The 19727-nt window shown below is 55.0% G+C and overlaps 1 protein-coding gene across 1 annotated transcript in view; it reads right to left on the reverse strand.

Annotated features, from left to right (window-relative positions):
* Positions 1-19727, reverse strand: part of COL22A1 (collagen type XXII alpha 1 chain) — a 189162-nt gene that overhangs the window by 106313 nt on the left and 63122 nt on the right. Inside the window, exons 12-21 of the mRNA XM_006912934.3 lie at positions 17655-17708; positions 16597-16641; positions 15599-15652; positions 13777-13821; positions 9347-9400; positions 8782-8826; positions 5990-6034; positions 5709-5738; positions 5398-5451; positions 1563-1616 (exon numbers count right to left, since the gene is read on the reverse strand). Of these exons, the coding sequence (XP_006912996.3) occupies positions 1563-1616; positions 5398-5451; positions 5709-5738; positions 5990-6034; positions 8782-8826; positions 9347-9400; positions 13777-13821; positions 15599-15652; positions 16597-16641; positions 17655-17708 (480 nt within the window). The remainder of the gene's footprint in view (positions 1-1562; positions 1617-5397; positions 5452-5708; positions 5739-5989; positions 6035-8781; positions 8827-9346; positions 9401-13776; positions 13822-15598; positions 15653-16596; positions 16642-17654; positions 17709-19727) is intronic.

Genomic DNA, 19727 nt, shown 5'->3' on the forward strand with positions numbered 1-19727 from the left:
TAAAGACTGCCGTTGTCACTCAAGACCGTGCATGAGCTCGTTGGGAGAATGACAGCCATGACGGCCGCCACATCTTGCTGCCCACCGAGGGCCAAGCCCCACCCTGGGTACTTTCCCCCACAGCAGCTCAGCTGGTGGAGATGCCTTCCCACCGTGACAAAGTCGACAGCTCAGAGAAAGGCCAGGTGACTGGAAGGGTGACACGGCTGCTGACAGGTGGACTCAGCTCCCCACCCAGGTGCACCTGGCTCAAAGCCAGGATCCTTGCACTGGAGAAGGCGACCTGCCTTGACCCATCTCGCCGACAGGGAGATGGGACTTCCTACTCTCCCACCAACCCTCCTCCATGACAGCTCCCTCGTCTCAGCTAGCCTTCCCAATCAGTTCCTTCTACAATCTGGAGGGTTCAAGATGGTTACAGGATGCAGGGGGGTTTGAAAATCAAGGAAGGAGGTCTACTGGTGGGTAAGGACAGGCTGGAGTATGGCTGAGTAATAAAAGCAGGTCACCCAATATCAGAAACGGGGATACAAAGCGTGCTCAGAGGGTGGGTCCAATCCGCAGGCAGAGTGAATCCACAGCAAATCCGTGACACCACCCACGTCACTGAGCTACAGAACCTCCAGGCTAAGAGAGGCCACAAAAGGGACCAGGGCAGCCTGTCAGATGCCAGGACCCCCACTTCCATTCGTCTGTCTGTAGTCACCAGGCCTCTGAACCAAGGCCCGCAGGGGCAGTGAGCTCACTACCTCCAGAGGCTGCCTAACCCACGGTCACTCGGCTGTGCCCTAAGCAGTCCTCTACGGGAACTAGCAAAAGGTGCTACAGGCAGAAAGCCTAGAGGTCAGCGAAGGTGAAGCTGAGTCTCTGCTCTGTGCTAGGCGCCCAGCTGAGAACTGGGGACACAGAGCCAAGGGTCAGTCTCAGTCTGCTGTGGGACACTGAGGAGGCCACCTAACCCAGGTGTGCCTCTACACCCCTCTATCACACGACCCCTTAAACCACATGACCTTAAGCCGTAACACCCCTCACAACACATGGTTCTGTATCAACAGCTGTGCTTCCTGGTGAACTAAAACCCACAAGGTACACACGCTCTGGATACGGAGGCGGGTGGTAAGTCACATGAAGCTGAATGGAGTGCGCGAGGCGTTCTGATGCTCCGTGACCGCAGCTGTTTAGGCCGAAGGAGCTACCTGCGGCTGACAGGTCTCCGTCCTCTCACCACTGTTCTTATTCTTTCCTTAAGATGCAGCTCAAACATCACCGCCTTCAAGAAGCCCCCACTGCCACCAGGTTGGGTCAGGTGCTGAGTGTCTGTGTCCCCTCAGCACTGGGCTCCCTTCTGCCAGGGGGAGTGAGTTCTGTGTACATGGCTCATGGCAGACAACACACTTGTCCCCACGTCCCCAGCTCGAGGCTGCAGACGCGGGAGGTCCTCGGCCACGTCTGATGAACCAAATCTAACCTCACGAGGCTGGCATCGGCTCCTCTGTCTGGGCTGCTACAACGGGGCTGGTGTGGGTGAGTGGGGCGTGTGGCAGGGAAGACAGTTCACTTACCCGGAGACCTTGCAAGCCGGGAGGTCCGCCCTCGCCCTCTGGACCCATCGGACCCTTGAGGTGGAGGAGGAAGGAAGAACAGACAACGGTAAGCACAGGGTTCAACACCGCAGGCTACACTTCGTCCTCTCACTCTGCTGGATAGGAAAATCCCGCCCGCCCCAGGGGGGAAACTGGAAGGTCGCAAATCTCCAAAACTTTAAACCACGCGCACCAATCTGATCGCATCGAGTGCGTTTAACAACCAAGTCGTAGGCAACGTCGTTCACACTTTAAAGACTACGAGAAGGACCGACGGCTTGCATTCGTGCTTTGGATAAAGTGTGCACAAAAGCGGTGTCCGGGACCCAAGCGTCTTAGGTCTAAGCCCAGTGCTCTTTCCCCCATTATCTTGCTGTTTCAGCAAAACCGGCCGGAGTTATCTGACTCCCGGTCAACAGCAACATGCAAAATATGACAGTGTGGACAAAAAAATAAATTTATCTAAAAACGATCAGTTTCAATTAAGCAATGAACATTGACTGGCACAGGAAGAGGTCATACTGACCTAATTCAAATCTTGCCCCTAAACCCCCAATCATGTATCTGCTGCAAGACCTCAGACAAGTCCTTTGGCGTCCTTGAACTTCAGCTGGCTCATCTCCGAAGTGAGGATAACACGTTATACCTACCCACTGAGTGCCTGTGAGGACCACATGAAGAATGGATACGAAAGCCCTGCCACAGCACCCAGACCTCCTGACAGCGCCCTGACTGACACCCAGATGCTGACACCTGAAGCGAGTGGGCAAATGAAAGCCTCAGCTCTGGCTGTGATTCTATCATCAATTTTCCGGGTGAATTTTGGCTAGAAGCTCCCTCTCTGCACTCCAGTGTCCTAATTTCAATAAAAATTATCATCATACAAAGAGCTGCTATTGCCAAATTTTGCATAACTAATAAGCGACTGTATTTGGATCCAAGATCTTTCCTCTTAATAACATCACGTAGATGGACACACAAGTAGACAATCCGCACTAAAGGTTTAAATCTCCTTTCCTCGCAAGGGTCACTAGATTGGGCTCAGGGCACATAGTAAGGGAGGTCCTCACAGAAATGAGTTTTCTTTAAGCCTCAAGAAACGCCTTGCACTTGCTCTGGCCGACTGGTCCTTCTTTATTACGCTCGACCGGACCTCGATAAAACTACCCAAGCCTGCTCATGTTGGGGAAAGGATGGGAGAGGCATGCCTCCCAGACAGCCCCGTCGTGCGGATGTGGAAGGCTGCACACTGTTTCCAGTTAGAGAATGGGAGACACTTCCCTTCTGCTGGGACTGCTGAACACAAGCTCAAAATTTTCTACTCGACAGAGGTCACTGAAGCCAGCTTCACAATTTGATTCAACCCAATGAGTATTTAGGGAGAAACTGTTCTGTGGAAGGCCCTGGGCTAGGTGCTGCTAGGGATTCAAATAAGACAGATATGGCAGTTGATATCGGTGCTGAGTTAATAAGGATTCACAGAGCACTGTTTCATCCATCAGCTCATTGAAGCCTCACAGCACGTTTATGTAGGAATTCATGATGGTGACAATGACGGTGACGATGGTGATGACAGTGACAACGATGATAATGACAGTGGTGGTGGTGGTGGTGATGATGGCGACGATGGTGATGGTGATGATGGTTCCCAAATAAGCAGGGGAGCAAAAGAGGATCAGCGAGATTAAGAAATGTTATCGAAGACACAAGGCTACTTGGTGGGAGAACTGAGGCGTGGAACCAGACATCGGGCTCCTAATTCCACGTGCCCTTCACGGCCAGATTGCTCCTTATGAGATCACACTGCCACCGGGTCCTACTCTGACGTCCCTCTGAATACCTACCATGGGGCCACTCCCCTGTAAGAAGCAAGCAGCAAGCAGCAAGCTCCCGCCACGTGATATACTCTTTGGTCTAGAGACGACAGAGGTACTGGCCCTGGCCTTACGGATCTGGAAGCCCTGGCCTCTCATCACCGCCCGTCGCCCTCTGACAGGGGTTCGGGTAGGCTGTGGGGCTTAAATACTTCCAAGGGAGTTTCAGCAGCAGCAGGTATAGCACCAAATCCCATTCGAGCAAGAGCATCCAGCCTGAAGGACCACTTCAGAACCCTGGACAGCTCCACCAGGCAGTTGGGTGGCGGCGTTCTGGTGTTTGAACGTCCTGTGGGTTGGGGACCTTCTCGCTGCCCTCCGCTATAAGCTGTGGGCATGCCACGTACAGAGAATCTTCACTAACCATCTGAAGATTAATTATTTTTCCACATCTCCTTCATTAAACCGTGGTCATCAGTCCATGGTTTTGTTCCTGTATCGTCGCCAGCCTTGACATTTCGCTTTATATAAAACTTAGGTGGCCAAACTGTTCCAGTCTTCTTCTTTCTCCCCTTCCCCCATTTATCATAACACAATCTGCATTTATGAGGAGGACTACCCATCATTTCATCCCAGGTCTCAGGGGGAGAGGTCGGGAAGGTTGCCTTATGATTAAGCTGGGCTAAGCGTTACTGCTTCTTATTCCTTAGTGGGAGCCGTGAAGCACATCCCAGGGCGGGTATCGCTGTGCTGCACGCTCAGGCCTGGAAGGAGCAGAGGCTGGCCAGATCTGGGCTCAAAGCTCAGCGTTGCTTCTTACTAGCTACGTGACTCTGTGCAGGCCACTTGATACCTCTGCACCAATATCTTCGTTGGTAAAACAAGAAAACGACACGGTCACCCCTGTAGACTTAACGTGCATATATCTGCATATAAAATATACCAGGGAAATTCAGTATTGGCCAATTATAATCAACTATATAAGCATACGTGCATGGATGCGTACATGCATGGATGCGTACATGCATTCTCTCTCTCTCGCTAAAATCGAGAGTATACTCTATTACTGCGTTATTACCTTAAATCTAACAAGTTAGAACAATGGTGGAAAACTCTGGAAACTGAGCCTCAGGAGGTTAAGCAAGACATCTAAGGTTACAGAGACAGAAGGTAGCTTTTCTAACCCAAACTCTTTGATATGACATTGCTCTGATTATACTGGAATGAAACATCTTCTAAGTTTCCTCCAGTTTTACCCCAGCGAAACCATTCACACTTATCCTAATGAGGAGTGGGTCTTGATGGCATCATATAAATCTGACTTAGGGACGCTTCGAAATAAGAATTGTATGACTTCCTTCACTACGACACCATAACTTGAAAGAGGCAGCACCATGATGCCAGGAAGAGCACAGTGAAATCATCGACCCATGGCACTTACTGTGTTCTTATTAATTATCCTTAACATCTGAAGTCACATCACAAAGTGATCACAGAGTCTCTCTGAATGGCCTCCTCCCAAATGGTTATTCACACATCATTAATTCTGAATAGAGGCAGAAACCGAAGGCTGGAGAGTTCCAAGCCCCTGCAAAGTCGTATCAATCAGAAATGTGGGGAAAGCCGATGAGCACTGGATGTGAGTCAGCTGGCAGCGAAGTGTCTAATATTCTGATTCCATTTCATCTGAAAGGAAACTGAACCAGGCTGGGCACCAGAAACCCCAATCCCGGTCTGTCTGGGACAGTGGGGTCTGAAGGCAGGCTGCTGGGGCTCCAACTCCAGTTCCACACTTGGAGTTGAACTTCATGGCTTATGGCCGGTAATTTCATTCTCCAAAGCTCAGTTTCCTCCTGTGCAAGATGTACTGACATCACGGCCTATCGCCCAGGGGGACGGGACGAGCTTCTGAAATAACGCAGTGCTCAGTGACAGGAAGGACTATTATCTCCCAGACCTAGAGGTGCTCAGAGCAGACGGGCTGGGGTGGGGGGACTTACCGGAGCTCCCGGAGGCCCAGGTGGGCCCTGGTCACCTCGTGGTCCCGGAGCTCCCTGGTGACACAAGCCAAACATGCGTTAGCCACGACTCCCCTTCCATGTAACCGGGCTGCCACTGGGGCCGGCCCCCATGGCCCTTTGCTGCCCAAGCTCCCAACAGGGCCCAGAGGTACAAGCGGGCATCTGCACTCCTTGGCCCATCTCTAAAAGGCTCCATCTGAGCTCAACAAGCAGCTTCGAGCCCATGGCCATGGTCTTCAACTCTGTTACCACTTCCCACCCCGCAGCGGGGAGGCCCGCGTCCCTCTCACCTGCTCGCCCTTCAGGCCCTCCCTCTGCACCTGCGGGACAAACCAAGTGTCAGCAAAGATGGTCGCATTTTCTCAATCAATCTCTCTCGGCTCATTCACACGGCATGCCTGCAACTTCTGACTTTTCTCTGATTTTTCTCATTTTCATTATTGAAAGCTTTGTATCCCACTTGTTTTGTCAGAAGGTTCTGCCTTATTCTTAGAGACAGGAACTCTTTTAACTCCCCAACTGTATCAGCCTGTGAGTCTCTGGTTCCAACCGCTGGAGCTGTGCCACTTACCACGGAGCCCGGTACCCCAGGTGGTCCTGCAGGCCCCACGTCACCCTGCGTAGAGATGACAAGCATTTCAACAGAGTGTGCGTTTCGCCACATGCTTCCACCGTTCCCCACCCTCGGAGGCTCTCGCTTCTTCACGCCAGCCCACAGGACCACCTCCTTTTCTGCGCTCAGCCACAGGTGCTGGCATCATGCCTGGCCTTACTCCCTTCTTGCGACAGTCTTGAATTTTGTGTCTAGTTCTCATCTCGCCATCAAGACGGGAGGAGACTGGTCCTGCCCTCTGAGCACATCCAGTCCAGAGCCTAGATCTGGTGGGGCTGTCACGACCATTTCTGTGCTCGAGAACGGCCCTTGGTCCACTCTTCAGCGTGCGCCTGGCTGTACCGGGCACTGTGCCAGAGGCACCAGGAATGGCGAGGACACCGTGTGGCAGTGTGGCCCTTCCACCAAGTCCACAGGGTCAGCGTCCAATAAACGTGCATCAAACAAGCAATGAACACAAACTCTGTGGTGGACCCATCCATTTTCAACAAGTCGCGATAGACAAGCCTTGTTTGCGTCCCCCTCTCCACCACCTCCAGGTCACCTGGGCAAGGGCGACTGGCTATGCCAAATCTCTCAGGCTGTGAGCGACATCTTGGTTCTACACAGGGCATGTTTGCCAACGGGGGCAACAGAAAGATCTTCACTGCTAGTATTCCATTGACCTAGAGCTAAAACAAGGACATTACCCGTAGCCAGTGTCCCCACATACGGCTTGAGGACATAAGTTCTCATTTTCCCTGAGGCCAGCTTGAGAAGCATGGGAGGCATTCACAGACCAGTACTGACTACCTGGCAAAGAATGAGCGCATCACTGAATAAACACAAAAGCGTCTACTAGACGCCAAGGCTAAGGAGTGAGAATGGGTGACCCAGGCAATGTCTGTTGTCCTTTACTTCACCTGAGGTTCTAGTACGTGGACAGGGTGTTTTCTCTGACACCGAACTAAACGACAGTCAAAACTCACTGTCCCCACCGCTGCCCAAGACTCGGAAAAACCACCTTTCTTTACATAGCATCAGGCGTTTTTCTAAAATCTCAGTCGATGATACTTGTTAACGCACTTTAACTGACAGAGACAGCCCACCTTTCGAGGCCTCTGTTCTCACGTCTGTAAAGTGAGGGGGTTTAAAGGGATCAGCTCCACGGTTCCAATGACATTCTCAAATGGTGCAACAGCTGAGATGCCTCAACGGTGTTCTCCCAGAATGACAGCATGAGCTGACAGGCATCCCGTCGCCTGAGATCACTGGTTCTTGACCACTCCAATGAGCACCCCGAGTAATACCATGACCCTTGCCTTGTCTCCCTGCTTCTGCTGCATTCATCATAAGCCATAACTCAACTCTTTCCTAAACAGTAGGGAGCCCTCAGAAATCTAAAAATAGATGGAAGGTTAGAATTTATAATCTCTCTCTCTCTCTCTCTCTCTCTCTCTCTCTCTCTCTCACACACACACACACACACACACACACACACAGAGGCATGCGCATGCTCATAGGCAGTAGCAGGAAAGAGTCATCACCAGATCCAAACCTCAGTGATCCTTCCCTCTTAGCAACATGAAATAAACTACTTATTTTAAGATTTAGCATTCCATCAGGGAACTGCTAGAACATATTAGAATCCTGACGCCAGGATCATGTAACAATGTAAATCTCAACCCTAAAAATACTTAGAGAGAGAACAATTCACTCAGCCAGAGCTGCAGCCTGAGTGAGCGTGGAAGACGTGGACATCTCCACCGCCAGCCCTCGGCAGAGGGGTTTTCAGCCTGTGGTCCTGTTTATTTATCTGTACCATATGCCTTGTCTGTTTCTAAGGAGTCAGAACAGCCTTTGCCTCTTCCTTTATTTTTGGAACACGCTGGGAGCTGGTCTGCGTTGGCCTGTGACCTTCGCCTGGGCTCTGCAGTGTGACGCTGAGCAGATGTGACGTGCCTCGGGCCACAGCCACCTTGACTCGGCTGGACTCCTCCTGCTCTCGCTGGCCTCTCCCGGCTACTCCCAAACCCGTGTCTGGTGTCTCTAGGGGCCTGACCAAGAATCTGGGAGACAGCCCTTCTCTCATCCTCGAATGCAGGCGGCACCTCGTGTCCCTTCTCGCCGCAATCTGGGACATGTCACACCTGCTACGTGCCCACTGCCTGAACGCTTAGGAAGATTACTGGATGCCCGTTCACTTTTATAGACCTCGTGATTTGCCAAGAATTACGACCCGCGGTTTATTCAGCTGAGATGCAGAGATTCTAAGCAGCACATTGACTGAGTTAAGCCTCGCCGCTTCTAAAATAGAGGACGAGTATGACAAGAAACACTATTTTGTTCACGAAAGATGTAGTACATTTTCAGAACTATTATTCTGATAAAAAGAAATTTTTTTAATGTTGCAGAGAAGAGAAAAGGAAGGAAAAAAGTCTGAAAGGTTATTTTTGGCACTCACTGCTAGCCTGCCTAAGTCCAAAAAGCAATTTACATATCGTAATATTTTAATATGGCTGGATATAATACAATAGAGTTTTGTTTATTAAATGGATTTTTATTCCTGAAAGTAGAGAAAAGTTCAAATACCAGAAATCACATGTTAGCTGTGAACCTGCTGCCCAACTCACCACCTCTGTCCACACTTGGTTTCCAGAACTGCCCCCGCCCGCCCCGGCCCCTGGGGGTCCTGATTTGTTCAGGTGGGCAGCTCGCACACCTGCCTGCCCAGAGCCCGGGGCCACCTTCCACCTAAGGGCCGGGCTCACCTTCTCTCCCTGCAGTCCTGCCGGGCCGGGAGGGCCAGGTGTCCCCTGGAGCAAACCAAGAAAGCAAGTTGTCAGTTTCCTGCTTATCCTTCCAAAGATAACGACGTCTACACAAGCCATCGACGCATTTTCCCACGCCATCCCGCTCTGTCCTTTATTCCCACTTAACGGCGTGTGTTAGGGAAGCCACGTCGGGAGCTCCCTGTCATCCCCAGGATCTCTCCACCCTGGCCCTCGCTGAGGGGCATGTGGGTTGGGGGCAGTCTTTTACTCGTGGCTGCGACTGCAATGAAGACATCACTTTGAACCTGTGCGCACTGACCACGGCCTTGACACTCATGGTCACACGTCCTATCACCAAGTTAGAACGGACAGAGTGCGCTGTGTTCCCTGGGACCCCTCCCGCTGGTGCCGGAAGAGCCCACATGAGACCGTAAACTGGGGCTGGAGCCTCCAGCTGAGCAGGACGAAGTGGAGGCCCCCAGGCCCGTTAGAGCTTTGTGCCAGGCCCCAGATGTCCGCCTCCTCCCACAATAATCAGCTCTCCCGCACGGACTCCGCCTACCTGCTCTCCAGTCTCCCCGCGCTTCCCGGGGAATCCATCCAGGCCTCGCTCCCCCTGGCAAGAGAAGGAAATGAAGAAATAAGTAACAGATGGACAAGCCCGTGGTCGAGGTCATAAAAAGGCAAGGCAGGCAAAGGCCCTTGGTGTCTGACCATGCTCAGCCCCACTCTCCACCAGGCACCTTTGGGTATAGGACAGCTGTGCACGCACACACACGCACACACGCACACACACACAATCCCAACCTACAGTTTAAGTGTATTTTGAATTTTGTTTCTATTTCTCTATGACTTTAATGACTTTATTGAGTGTTATTTCTGCCTGGTATTTTTTTTTAAGTTGGTGTGTTAAGATGTCGTTTGTCTTTGAACGATGGAGGATTCCTGGTTTTCTGCTCGTTTTTGCTATGCCAGGCTTAGGCCACCTGCCTGTGGATGTCGATTCCATGCACTGCAGCCCACCTCTGGTGGCCGCAGGCTAAGGTGGCATTTCCCGACAGCTGGGAGGCTTCGGCAGGTGTTCTGGGTGTGGATGCTCCCACGCCTTCGGGGATCGCTGGCTACCTGAGGAAGGTCCTTGGTCTCGGTCTCGGGGTAAGAACTGACGCTTCCACTGGCCGTTCAAGCAGGAATCGGGGAGGAGCTGCCAAGTCAGCTGCCTAAGTGCGCGGCCCCAGTTACCACCGACAGCTGCCCCAGGCCCCCTCTCCCCACCTCCAGGGCTTTGAACTTGGGGGATGTTCCAGCACTCTCCGCATCCTGCAGCTTGGTTCGTAGTTCCCTCCATCTTACACCTATGCAAACTGACTCACATACACGCTCTGTCCTCCCGCAATGATCTACGCACCCTCGAACAATGGCATACATTTGTCGTCCAGCACTACTGCACAGAATGCTTTTGTAAAAAGTCTCCTCGTTACATGACCCTCGGGGGGAACGGAGGACAGCTGCCGCGCTCTGCTCTGCCACCTGATTCCGTGATGGAGCCAGGACTGAAGTCAAGGCCTCCTGACTTCTCGTCCAGAGCTCATCTCCTTGCAGCAGGCCAGCCTCCTGGACGTCACCTGGGATGCGGCACTCCCACAGGGCTCAGCAAAGGGGAACGAATCGAGCGGGTTCGCAGCTCGTCATTTCGCGAGTCTGACCTGGAAGTGGGGGCCTCTGCCTCGTGCCCTACTTCCTCGCGCTTGCACTTCAAAAGCAAAAGCAGTGGAGACCGAGCAAAGGTTCCTCCCAGCTGCAACTCAGCACAGCCGCCGGGCGCATGGGGAGGGCCTGGCAGGATGTGGCATCAGCAATCTGCCTCGCTGGGCAGCACATGGCGAGCAGGGCCAGGGGGATGCAGCTGGAGTGCTGACGGGTGCGGCTTTTCATTAGCAGGGTGACGAGAGGGAGCAAATGAGCAGGAGGGTGGATGAGGGAGCGAGAGAGGCTGAGGGACAGCACAGGCAGAAGGCAAAAGACGACAATCTGTACAGCAGAGAGTCTAACGGAAATGCCTTCGGAGGCCCGGCTGGGACACCGGGTGGGGTGGAAGCCACAGGGAATAACTGAGTCAGAGGTCAAACTAGACAGCGCGTGTCCCGCCTGAAGGCTTGCTGCTCAGTTTTGCTGGTTTTTGTGACCACTGCACTGAACACACAACCACGACGGAGGACAGAGACTGGACAGCTGGCCACCGGCCTGGTTTCTGGCACAGACTGGGTGACAGCAGAGCTCTCAGGGGTGGACAGGGGCAGGAAGCAGTGGTCAGCCTCCCCGCGCAGACTCAAACCCTGCTCCCTCCACTCTCAAGCTGTGTGACCCTGGACCAAACACTCAGCACCTCTATGGCTCAGTTCCCCGCCTATGGGCGGGGATGACATTTACCTTACAGAGTTGCTGGGAGGATTAAGCGAGCTAACACACGAGGACTACCTGGGACAAAGCCTGGCACGTGCGGGGTACACATCGAAACCTGGGACAGAGCCTGGCACGTGCAGGGTACACATCGAAAGCTGGTTAAACAAAACGAGAGCGATGATGTGGGTCGAGGGAAAGGAGCGAAAAATAAATCAGCTGAAAGGGGCCAGCAAGAGAGGAATGCCACGGAGAGGGCTGGGTGTGAGCTGGGGGACAGAGCGACGAGACACGCGAGCAGTGAGCTAGGAGCAGGATGCCTGAGTCCTGATCTCGGCTCCGTCATGGCCAGGAGAGTCTAGACCTCTGTGGGATTCGGATTCCTCTCTGGGTCGAAATAACGAAGGACGAAAAGAAAAGAAAAGGCAGCTGCATTACAGGAACGAGGGTCTCTTCCGCCTCCCGTGTCCCTTCCCTTAGAGGGCCGCCTGCAGGTGCAAATTAAAGGACACTGGTCCTTGTCTGGAGCATCCTCTGGCACCTGGTGCAGAGGCAGGCACTGTCTCATTTAAAATTCACACCAATCCTGTGACAGATGGCCCAGGTTTCAGTTAAGGACATCATCGAGTCTCAGAGATTAGTGCCTCACCCTGGGTCACACAGCCCGGAAGAGGAAGCCCCGGAGCGCCCATCCCAATCCCCCGAGCCAAGTCCACTGGCTGCGGTTCTGAGTCTCTGACAGCAGAGGGAGCGTGCGCCCCACTCACAGCAGAAACGCTGAGCCGTCTTCTGGGCTGCGTGTGGTGACAATCCAGAACTCTGGGTGTTGGCATGCTTGCGTCACGGAGAGGCGCTGGCTCCGAAGGGTTTACCAGATGAAGGCATGACTGTGCCTCCGTGTGCCGGCACACGGACGGTGTCCAGCCAGCACTCACGCCCCCGGACCTGGTGGGCAACTCTGCCACCCTCCTAGAGCCACGAGGACTGAGGGCGCCAGCCTCACTGGCGGCTCATCAGAAAGCAGGGTTGGGGGCCGGCGCGGGTGGGACGGATGGGTCCCGGTCCCTCCGATGTTCACGGTTAGGGAGTGCCTACCAGGTGCCCCGTCCTCTATTCGCTTTCACAGCGAATGGACCCTCAGAGCCACTTCCTGAGACGGCTCATATTACATCTAAATGCTACACAAGGACGCAGGGTCCGAGAGGCAGGGAGCCGGTATAAGGTCCCAGAGCGAGAACAGGCAGCGCCACGGTGAGAATCTCATTCTTCTAGTTCCAAAGCCGGCGCTCCTGCTGTGTTACAAGGGCTGCCGTGCCCTGGGCTGCCCTATTCCCGAACCAGGGCGGGACCCCTGGGGAATGCGTGACTGTCACATCCACCCAGAGCTGTCCCAGGAGCATGGTTCTCCAGACAGAGCAGGGCCATGCGTCCACCTTTGCCTCCTTAGTGAGGGGACTCTTCTCTGTGACTAACTTGATCTACCTTACAACTGGCCCACAGTCCCAAGTTCAGGAGTCCCTGGACAGCCCATTCGGGCCTCGCTGCCCCCATCACCAGGAAGTCCTAGTGCCTAGAGCCTCCACGCCTTGCTGTGCCTGCAAAGGCACCTTCTGGAAAATGCCCAGAGCAAGGGCTGCCGCCCGCCTTACAGAGAACGCCCTGTCATGCGGGTGTCGGGCAGTGGCCTCAGTGACGGATGGGTGGCGGCTGTCTCCGGCCCAGCTCCAGCTCCATGCCGGGCGAGGCCAGGCAGCTGGATGGGTCTGTCTCGAGGGGAGATGGAAACCTCCTTCTTGCTGATGTTAGAAATCAGAGAGGTTTGTGAGAAAATAAACTGTTTTAAGGACCCATCAGAAAGAAAACTGGAGAGGAGCCTAGAGGATCATGCAGTCCAGGCTCCTCGTTTGACAGATGGGAAAGTGGAGGTGCAGAGAAGGGACCAGCTGTGCTCAGTCACCCAGAAAGTTAGCGCCAGAGTCAGGGAGCAGCCAAAGCCGAGCTAGCGGAGCCCAGGCCCTGCCTCTCCCTCCGCCTCGCTGTCTCCCATCTCCCTCTCGCTCTCCATCTGTCTCCATCCCTCCATCACTCTGTCCCCGTCTCTGACCCTCCTCTCTGTTCTCACCCTCTGAACACATGGCGCTTGCTGCCTGGCTCTGTCCTAAGGGTTTCACAAACATTGACTTATCTAATCCCCGTAGCAGCCGTATGTGACAGACACGGCTCTCTCTCCTGACACTGAGGAAATCTGAGACCCAGAGGTTAAACCACTCTCCAAAGGCCGCCCTGCTTGCAGAGCCCACCCCGGAATCGGACGCAGGCAGGCTGGACGCAGGAGCCCGCGTCAGGGTGGCCCCACACCACGATGCTGCTGCCTGGGAGACGGAGGCTGGCAGGGGCACTGGCCCGGCATCCTCTCCTGGACCTCACCTGGTGGAGCAGATACACAGGCACACAGCCATGCGTGCGCGCGCGCGCACCCACACACACACACACACACAGGCACACACACGCACGCACAGAGCACGGTCCCAGGCACCCTCTTCCTCTTTCCTATAGGAAGCTGCAATAATGACTGAAGCCGACGGCAAATACCTTTTCTCCTCGGGCTCCCCTGTCCCCTCGTTCTCCTTGGAGGCCCTGGGGGAGAGGAGCAGGTTAGTAACCATGTCGCAGCCCAGCTTCTCTGTCCCCGAAGTCTGAAGCCACGGACAGGCCTCCCCACCCCGGGTGGCTCACTGCGCCCAGCAGCCTCTTTCCTCCCTGGGAACCGGATTGCCAAGCTAGACCCCTGGCAAGGTGACAGGTGAGCTCTGGGGCCTGGCCTCTGGGCCTAGATTACCCAGGGCCACCTGGTTATAGACTGGAACACAGCCTGGTCCCTTAACTTCTCCAGCCAAGGGAGGGATGTGCCTTCCAAGCTGGTGCCCACTGCCACCCAGAGCCTGCACCTCCATTGGCAGCATGAAATCTAGGACCAGCCACCAGCAGTGCCCCTGAGACTCTGGGCCCCTTTGAGCCACATTCATCCACCTCCCCCTGGGAGAGGGTCCCGACCTGTCCTGCAACCTCCACCATTCTCAGGAGCTGTGAGCTCCGCCCGCTCCGAGCAGGCTCCACGCGGGCTTCTGCAGCCACAGGATCTCAAACATGACCACTGCCCCCACCCGGCCCACGGCTGCTCTCTACCCTCTATCCTCACGTCACTCCTCACAGCGCTCAGCCCCGTGACACACCTTCTGCCTCCCCCAGGCGGAATGCGGGGCCCCAGAAGGGCAGCGCCCAATGCCTGATATTCACGAACACTTGTTAAGAGAAATGATTCAGTGAGTGACTGGATCAATCACTGCTCGGCATGAGAATCTCGTGGAAATTGCTGCCCCACGCCGAAGTGCAGAGGACTGAACGGGCGTGTGTCTACCGCTCCGAGAGGCGCAGGCGGAGCGGCTGCAAGCTGACGGAAGCCCGGCCTCTCCCCGGGCAGAGCTCGCAGGCCAGGGGTGCACGAGAGCTCGGCGCACGGCCCTGCCGGAGGGCTGACATGCTCGTGTTACTCTGAGAACTCCCGTGTGGCCGCCTCTCTCCCCTCGCCTTTCCTGACACTGTGTGCAGAAGACATTAGAGAAAGCAGGGTGGCCCACACCTACTTGTTGATTCCGGGAACAATACGGACATCTCTGGTGCCCGGAGAGGAGGGACTGGGCCAAGCCATAGGAAGCTGTCCCAGAGGGCAGACGGTGTGTGGGCCACCTGGGCCTGGGGAGGGAACTGGACGTGCAGGCTGTTTTAATTCCATCCAAATATTTTGGCCACACACACAGAGATCAAAGGCCTTGAATGCCCCGAGGCAGTGCAGGCTGCCTCGTTTGAAAATGACCTATAACTCGGCTCCCATCCTTCTTAATGAGAACCAAGTATAGGTTGACACCCAAGTAGCCACTTTGCTCCTCATGTACCATATCTATGTGTCCATCACTTTATTCATGGGGTACACGGTCATTGCATACATCATGTGTCTGGCACTGTTTCAGAGGCCGGGGATGAATAAAGGCACCACTCCCTTCCGAGCAGTGAGCTAGACGGCCTGGTAAAATGGCTTCCTGAGGTCAAGTGTCAGAAACGCCTGGGATGCAGGTAAATATGCATACTCTTGGGCTCCACCCAAACCCACTGCTTCACCATCTGGGAATGGGGGCCCGGGGATGTGCATCTGAACTTGTTCCCCAGGAGATTCTTAGGTACCACAATGTCCAAGCATTTCTGGTCTAAGAAGAAAGAAAACACTTCATTGCCATTGGCACGTGCAAGGCAACGGGTCCTCTGTGTACAGATGCAGGAGGGGGCCCTGTCAGACAGCCTGGGTCCCCGTCCCTGGAAAAGGGGACAGAACCCCTGCCAGACCAGCGCCCTTACTTACAGGAGCTCCAACGTGGCCAGGAGGTCCGGGAAGTCCAGGGGGTCCTTGCGGTCCCTGCAGAGGCATGTTCCCAGAGAGATTAGGAACGGAAAGAAGAGGCAGGAACGGAGGCGACACCCGCCCGCACTGTCTGGGGACAAGGTCCTCTGCCCCATGCCACCTGCCACCAGCTGCTCGCAGGGCATCTCATCGAGGGACCCCCGCCTCCATGCCCTCCTGTTCAGCGCTCAGGCCACCCCTGCCTGCTGGGGCCAGGGCTCACGCCCGATCCACTCAGCTTCCAGGGACAGCTAGCAGCGTGGTGGCTCCGAGGTATAACAAGGCCAGTGCAACAGTTCCCAGATCCCATGCCCTGTGTCTCTTGTCCCACGATCTAGCCAGGATATGTGCAGAGCTTCTGATCACAGGGCGGCTCCCTGCAGCTCAGCGTGCACACTTTGCCCTGCGGCCAGGACAGCCTGGACGAGTCCCGACAAAGTCCTACAGAAATCTGCAGAGCCCACGGGCTCCTTTGTCGGCCGGGCCATGAATTGTTATAGCTTTTAAGCAACTAATTTGGCAATATCTATTAAAATTATAATGTGCTTTTTCTCATCTAGAGATATCCCAACTTCTGTAATCTATCCTACCGAAATAAAAATGTAGTACGTAAGGAGGAACATACGCACACACTCATACACATGCACTCGTGCATCAACAGAAGAAAGGTTACACAAATTACGATGCATCCACATGATGGAATAAAAGCATAGATTAAGATAATGGGTGGTATCTACTGGTGTGAAAAGATACCTCTGATCTTTTGTTAAATGAAAAAAATTCAAGGCCGAGTATGGTATGACTCATTTTTTGTAAGAATTTAGGAAAATCACGTATGTGCGGACACACACACACACACACACGCATGCATGCGGTTGTCATAAGGATAGGCAGGCATCTCCCCTACATCTCAGGTGGCCTTTCAGCAAGATCTGCCCACAGCTCCAAGGGACACTTACCCGCATGCCCACCTCGCCAGGCAATCCCGGGTCTCCAGGCTCCCCCTGCACACAAAGCAGCACGTGGTCAGCACCAGGGGGACACAGGCCCCGCCACACAGGCAGCCCAAAGCCTCTGGGTGCATCCATTCCTGGAACTCAGAACCCATCACAGATGCAATGCAGGTGGCAGCTGTGGGCCACCCCGGCTGCCATCAGAACCTCTGTAAGCAAAGGCACTGATTGTAGCTGTGAGTGGTGTCATCTCCACCCTGCCTGGCTCCTATGCCAGAGCCTAACACAACAAATCCGACAGGATGGGGAGAGAGCACGGTGGCTGGAGACACGGGGCAGGTCTTCTTGACCGAGAGGAGTCTGGCCACCTGGAGGGGAGCTGAGGGGTCTGGAGATGCGTGCAACTCCCCTTTCTCCCCTAGCCCCCATCCCCCCACCTCCTGTCCTGAAGCCTACAAGCTGCAGGGGTGGGGGGCTCCCGAGTCAGGCTCCCCTCTGAGACCTGCTCAGACGTGGCTACAAATCTCAAAAAGGCAGAGCGGCGGGGGGCCTGACATCCCAGGGGGTTCTTGACGGAGGCGAGCGGCCCTTTTCCCGAGGCAGACTGACCAGAGTCAGGTGGCCTCTGACTGGGTTTCTGCACAGGTGGAGGGGGTGATGACAGGCAGGAGGCTGGCTGGCCGCGCAGGGCACGGGGTACTGCTCAGGCCCCACCCAGCGTCTCTAGCTAAGAACTGGGGTCTTGGGCGAATCCCTCGCCTCAGACGTGGACATGGTTCCAGATCTGAGCACTGGGGACAGCGAGCCCTCTGGCACAACTGCTTGTCAAACTAAGTGAGAAAACTGCTCCCAAGGACACCTGGAGACGCCTGGTGGCAACGGCTGCTGCCGGCACTGCCGCGACCACTAGGCTGACCCACGGGGACCTGGGAAGATGCTGGGACAAATGAGCCCCAGCTCAGGCCTGGCCCTGGCAAAGGCCACCCCACCGGAGAATAGGGGCTCTGGCCAGGGGGTCGCAGACCTGGTGCTGCCTGAAGAAAGGGCGGTGGGAACAGACGTACCCGCATGCCTTTGCTGCCGTCTCTCCCGGGGGAGCCGGGCAGGCCCAGGGAACCCTAGGGGGACAGAAGAGAACGGGGGTCAGTGCAGGGTGGGGACGACGCTGGAGACAGTCTCCTGGAATGCTGGGGCAGCGGAGACAGTGCCAGGCGGGGCTGCGGCCGAGACGCGGCTGCGCAGAGGGTGGTCCGCCACGGGCAGCCCGGGCGCCGCCGGGGAGAGCGTAGGAAACGCAGATCCTCGGGCTCTCCTCGCGGCCTCCTGTGCCAGCGCTCGCCCTTCAAACGGCGCTTTCATCTGCCTCGCGGAAGACGGTCTCCACGTCAAGGCAGAACGCCGGGGTCAGGGGGAGGGTGGCTCAGCGACCGGAGGCCCTGTCTGTCTCCAAGGCCTGGTGTTTATCCCCTGCCCCATGCTGAGCTGGTCTGAGCAACCCGAATGGCAGAGACGCCAGCCTGATAACTGCTTCTCGACAACCGTAGAGCTAAACTCATGATTTTCCCAAAGGGGGAGCATCACAGGAGGATAAGGACTCCCTCTAGAAATGCCCCCCAGGAGCAGGCCTGTGGGGTGACGTGGCGCAGAGTTCACCCCAGGTATCGGTTACACAGTCAAGATGGCAGGTCCTTGACTGGCCAGGCTGCCGCAGGTGGGGACATCCTGCGATGAAGGCAGGGGAGGGTGTCTTGTCAGAAACACAGGGAGGTGGGAGCCGGGCACTGGAGCCCCCAAGACCACCTAATAAAGGGGGCTGGGAGCAGCCCAGAGACAACGCCGGAGGAGTTCCGGGACCTTCCCTCTGCCTACAGTGGTCACATGTCCGGCCTTGCTGGCACTTTCCAGCAGGCGTCCAACAAGTAACTGTGAATCTGTCCCACTGCCGAGGCTGCCGCAGGTGGGGACATCCTGCGATGAAGGCAGGGGAGGGTGTCTTGTCAGAAACATTGCCAGACGGGAGCTGAGCGGTGAAAGCTCAGGACTCCATCACCTCCATGCTACCAAGCCCCCTGGGCACAGGGCCCCCAGAGCACCTCACTGCCTTCCTGGGCCCTGAGGGCTCATGGGGAGGCAATGAGGAGACCAGCCCACTTTAAAATGAGCCCTGGGGGCGTGAAACCCCAGAGACAGAGTGAACAGCAGGGTGTCGGGGAAACACAATGATCTCAAGAACCAGTGGGTTCAAATCCTGCTGCCGACGCTTAGCACTAATGGTCTTGGCCAAGTGAGCGAAGTGCCCGAGTGTGTCTTCGTCTGTGAATGGAGATTATAAACGTGGCTGCAGGATTTGTGCTTCCCCAGGACACGGGCAGCTGGGCAGACTGGTTTTCGGTGAGCGACGTCACAGCACCAGCCACTTCCGCTTTGTGACGGGGGGTGGGCTACCCTTGCTGTGTGTTCTAGCTGACCACAGCCTCTGTCGAGGTGAATGTTTTCTCTGTCCAAGAGGGTAACGTCTCTGTTCGGACCTTATTTTACATGGTTAGGATAACCAAGCCGGAACTGCAAATAGACAACTTCTGAGAAATTTCCACATCCAAGTCATCACAAGATGCAGGCATTTCATTAGCTGGGTTCCTGCTCTTATGAAAACTGTGTCTCCCAAAAAAGTCAACCTGGCGTGCATATTTCATGTTTTAGTGTCAACTAATTTTACATCACACACCACCCCAGTGACACCCCTGAAATCCTCCAGTTGGTGGCTTTGAAAAGAGGAAGTCGGGGCCACAGGTCGCCCATTCAGGACGCCCAGCTCGCTGAGCCTCGGCGTCACCATTGTAAAACAGGTTCACGCAGCTTTCAGGGGAGAGAAGCAATGTGGATGTAACTTGCAGACTATAAACTAGTATCAAAATGCTAATCGTCTGTATTCTGAGACCTAAGAGCACTTTCTCAAGTCCATGGGTCGATGAGGACAGCAGGGGAACGACAAGGCTCCCAGGGACTGGTGTGGGAAGGCTCAGGGACATCTGCCAAGGCAGTAAGTACAGCTAAGAACCCACAATAAAGTACAAAAACAAAAAGGGAAAAAGAAAAACAGAGAAAGGGGAAGGAGAGAAGGAAGGGAGAGAGGAAGA

This window comes from Pteropus alecto, unplaced genomic scaffold (genome assembly GCF_000325575.1).
Source record: "Pteropus alecto unplaced genomic scaffold, ASM32557v1 scaffold105, whole genome shotgun sequence".
Lineage (NCBI taxonomy): Eukaryota > Metazoa > Chordata > Mammalia > Chiroptera > Pteropodidae > Pteropus > Pteropus alecto.